Source organism: Arachis ipaensis, chromosome B05, assembly GCF_000816755.2.
Source record: "Arachis ipaensis cultivar K30076 chromosome B05, Araip1.1, whole genome shotgun sequence".
Taxonomy (NCBI): Eukaryota; Viridiplantae; Streptophyta; class Magnoliopsida; order Fabales; family Fabaceae; genus Arachis; species Arachis ipaensis.
In genome coordinates, this window is record NC_029789.2 from 128,487,374 (window position 1) to 128,490,535 (window position 3,162).

At 27.0% G+C, this 3,162-nt stretch overlaps 1 protein-coding gene across 3 annotated transcripts in view; it reads left to right on the forward strand.

The window, feature by feature from the left end:
- LOC107644092 (transcription repressor KAN1-like) overlaps nucleotides 1-2,715 on the forward strand; it is a 9,205-nt gene extending 6,490 nt beyond the window's left edge. For all 3 annotated transcript variants that reach the window (XM_016347886.2, XM_016347885.2, XM_016347884.2), the window contains exons 5-6: nucleotides 1,418-1,496; nucleotides 1,599-2,715. In XM_016347886.2, the coding sequence (XP_016203372.1) occupies nucleotides 1,418-1,496; nucleotides 1,599-1,647 (128 nt within the window). In that variant the 3' untranslated portion in view covers nucleotides 1,648-2,715. The remainder of the gene's footprint in view (nucleotides 1-1,417; nucleotides 1,497-1,598) is intronic.

Consider the following 3,162-nt stretch of genomic DNA (forward strand, 5'->3'; position numbering starts at 1 on the left):
ACTACTCTCTTAATAAATAATAAATATAAATAATATATTTATCTAATTAATATTGACCAATTGTTAATGTTCTATATGTATATAGGTGTGGACAGATAGTTGATCCACTCAGGGGGTGCCAGGATTTTGGCCTGAAACTATGTTCCCTGTAATTTATTACAAAACTAACATATTAATGATATATAAACTTCAATATGAAAACTCAGATGTAGTTAAATTCATGTGAAGTTGATAGATAAGAGTTGTTAAATGAGTTGATGAATTTGACTAAATTATCATCTAACGACTTTCAGTTATCAACTTTACATAAAATTGACTACACTTAAATTTTCACCAAACTTTAAACCTAAACATTATAGTACTGTAAGTAGTAGTTGGCATTGGGATAGGAACCCTTGATTGTTTATTCAGAATTGTGCACTGGATGGATTGATTTTTGTCTAACATGTATTTTTTTTTTAATTAAAATAAAACGAAATTAAGAGTTAAGAATCGATAAATGCTTTCCTGTACCAAAAAAAAGTCAAATAAAATAAAGACTTTTTATTAACGGGATTTAGTTAATTCCTTGCTGTTGTATTCCTTTATATGACACCCTCCTTATTGGAAAAACCCCATGATTAGTTACCAATCATGTTAAACAAACAAGCTAAGGTACTTAACGTAAAGTATTTGATAAAAAAGAATGTGTTCATGAAGTATAAAAAGGACGACTAAGGAATACAAGGTAAAGTTTTTTAACGAATATATATGTCCTTACATATTCCAAAAGAATTATATATATATATTCCAACGTAGAACTTTTAAGCATTTAATTAGACAAAGGCTAGGGGTTTATTAACAGCTAATTAAATGAAATTAAAAGATAATGAAGAAGGTATATATATATGATGAATGAAACAGAAGAGAAAAAAGTACAATTAAGTCTCTACCACAACCTGGGAATTGCATTGTGTGTATCATGTTATATATATATATATATACTTAATGACTTGATAATTCACCTGTTTTAGCACTTCCTTTCCAGTGTTTAACTTTGAACAACTAGACACTGGCCTAATATAGAGGAAATTACATTGAATATTCTGATGTTATATATTTGGGGATATTATTATACGTCATATCTTGTTATTTATGAAGATATATACATTTTTTTATGTTTGTGATAATTAATACTCAAGATTCCTATAATTTAAAAATATAATGTGACATTATATTTTTTTAAAGGGGTCAATATAATTAAGCCTGACAAATACACAAAAAATTATATAATATCGACTAATAATTTGCTGTTCAATTATTTGTATATATGATTAGTTACTGATCTAATTGATATATATGAATAGCAAAATTAAATGATTTATTTAACTACTTCATTCATTTACATGTTTTTGTCCCTTTAAATCATGAATGGCAGTAGAGAAGCATGGATACAAGCCAACGAGCTTAGTCCAGAAACCCTATCATCTCAACACATTATTGGGAAGCTCTCCGAGGTGGGTTGTCACCTAATTTGTTGAAAAAATTAATGGAAATTAAACCATGTTCTAAATTTGATTATGACATTGATAATTGCATATTACTTTAAATTTGTGCAGGGAAGCAACCATATACAATCAAGAAGCTTCAAGGATCAAAATAATTTAGATTGTCAGAATAATCCAAGCTTGGAATTCACCTTAGGGAGATGATCATATTCACAATGCAACAGAACGAAGAACATGTCTAGTTAATTTTAGTTTGGTATACATCATGATTCATGGATTGCTTCTAAAGAATATATACAGATTAATGCACAGCTATATATATATATAAAATTAGGTACTATATATATATAATTAATTAATATAAAAATAGTTAGTATGCTTTTCTCAAGGCGAATATGTCAGTTTCCACAAATCTAAAGCAACTATATGTATATTCTTTTTGAGCTAAAAAGCTTATTTAGGTGGTGTTAGTCATTACATATAAATCTTATAGACTTAAAAAGTAAAAGCTAATGAATTGAAGAAAAGAAAGGAAGAAGAATCAGATGTATTATAAGGCTTTTTTTAATGTCTTTTTTCTTTCCCTCTCCTTTTTTCTAGGTTCCTAAGGATATTTTTGTCCATATATTACTTTATTTTGTGGCTCATGCTGTGATTAGTGTGTGAAAGCTTTGATAGTAGTTGTTATCTGTCTATCACTAATATGCATCAAAAGTTAATTAAAAAGCAGTGATGGGTGTGAAAGATTTGGAGAATATATTATTAAGATTTCATTCATATGAAAAAAATCCAACTTTTTTGTAAAATTATTCATGCAAAAAGCTTTGATTGATGTTGTGATTGTGGGTTGCATTATTATGCCCCACTTATTGGAACTAACCCTACTTTTGGTTGATATGATGCCTAATCCGATGACTTGAATGTAATAATGATATTCTTGATGGGCCAAAAAGAAAATAAATAAATAAACAAATCATCTCTTTGTAACAGCTGTAACCTTAAGTGAAGCATATTCAACTGCTATTTATGCATGGAAACCATACATTGGAAAAAGGTTTCTGTTATAGACTTAGGCCCGTTTGGAAACTCTAGAAGTAGTTTTTTTTAACTTTTGACTTATGAAAAGTAGTAGTATTAATATTTGGTGTAATTTTTAAAACCAAATTACAACTTTTTAAGAAGTTATTTTGGAGCTTATAGAGAAGTTAAAAAAAAATGACTTCTCTCATAATACTTCTACTTTTCATTACATTTTTATAAAATAAGCACTTTTAGAGTTAAAAATCCAAACACAAAATAACTTATTTATAAGTTACTTTTAACAGAGTCATTTATTGTTTAAGTTATTTTATTAAAAGGAGTTTAATTAAGTTAGTTACCCAAACTGAGCTACAGGGATAGATAGTAATGAGAATATAGAAGATTGGAAATGGAGACTCTACAATCCATTCTCATTTCTTATAATAATAGAAAGATGAAAAAATCTTTTGAGTGAATATTATATAGTCAATTTTACGGCTAACATTCAACGTAAATTTAGCAAAAGTTTATTTTTAGAAATAAAAACACCCGAAATTCAATTAAAAATATATTCAAAATTTAAATTTAGCGAAAGTTTATTTTTATTGAACTATATATTGAATTTATTTAGTAATTTATTATATATAGTATTGAC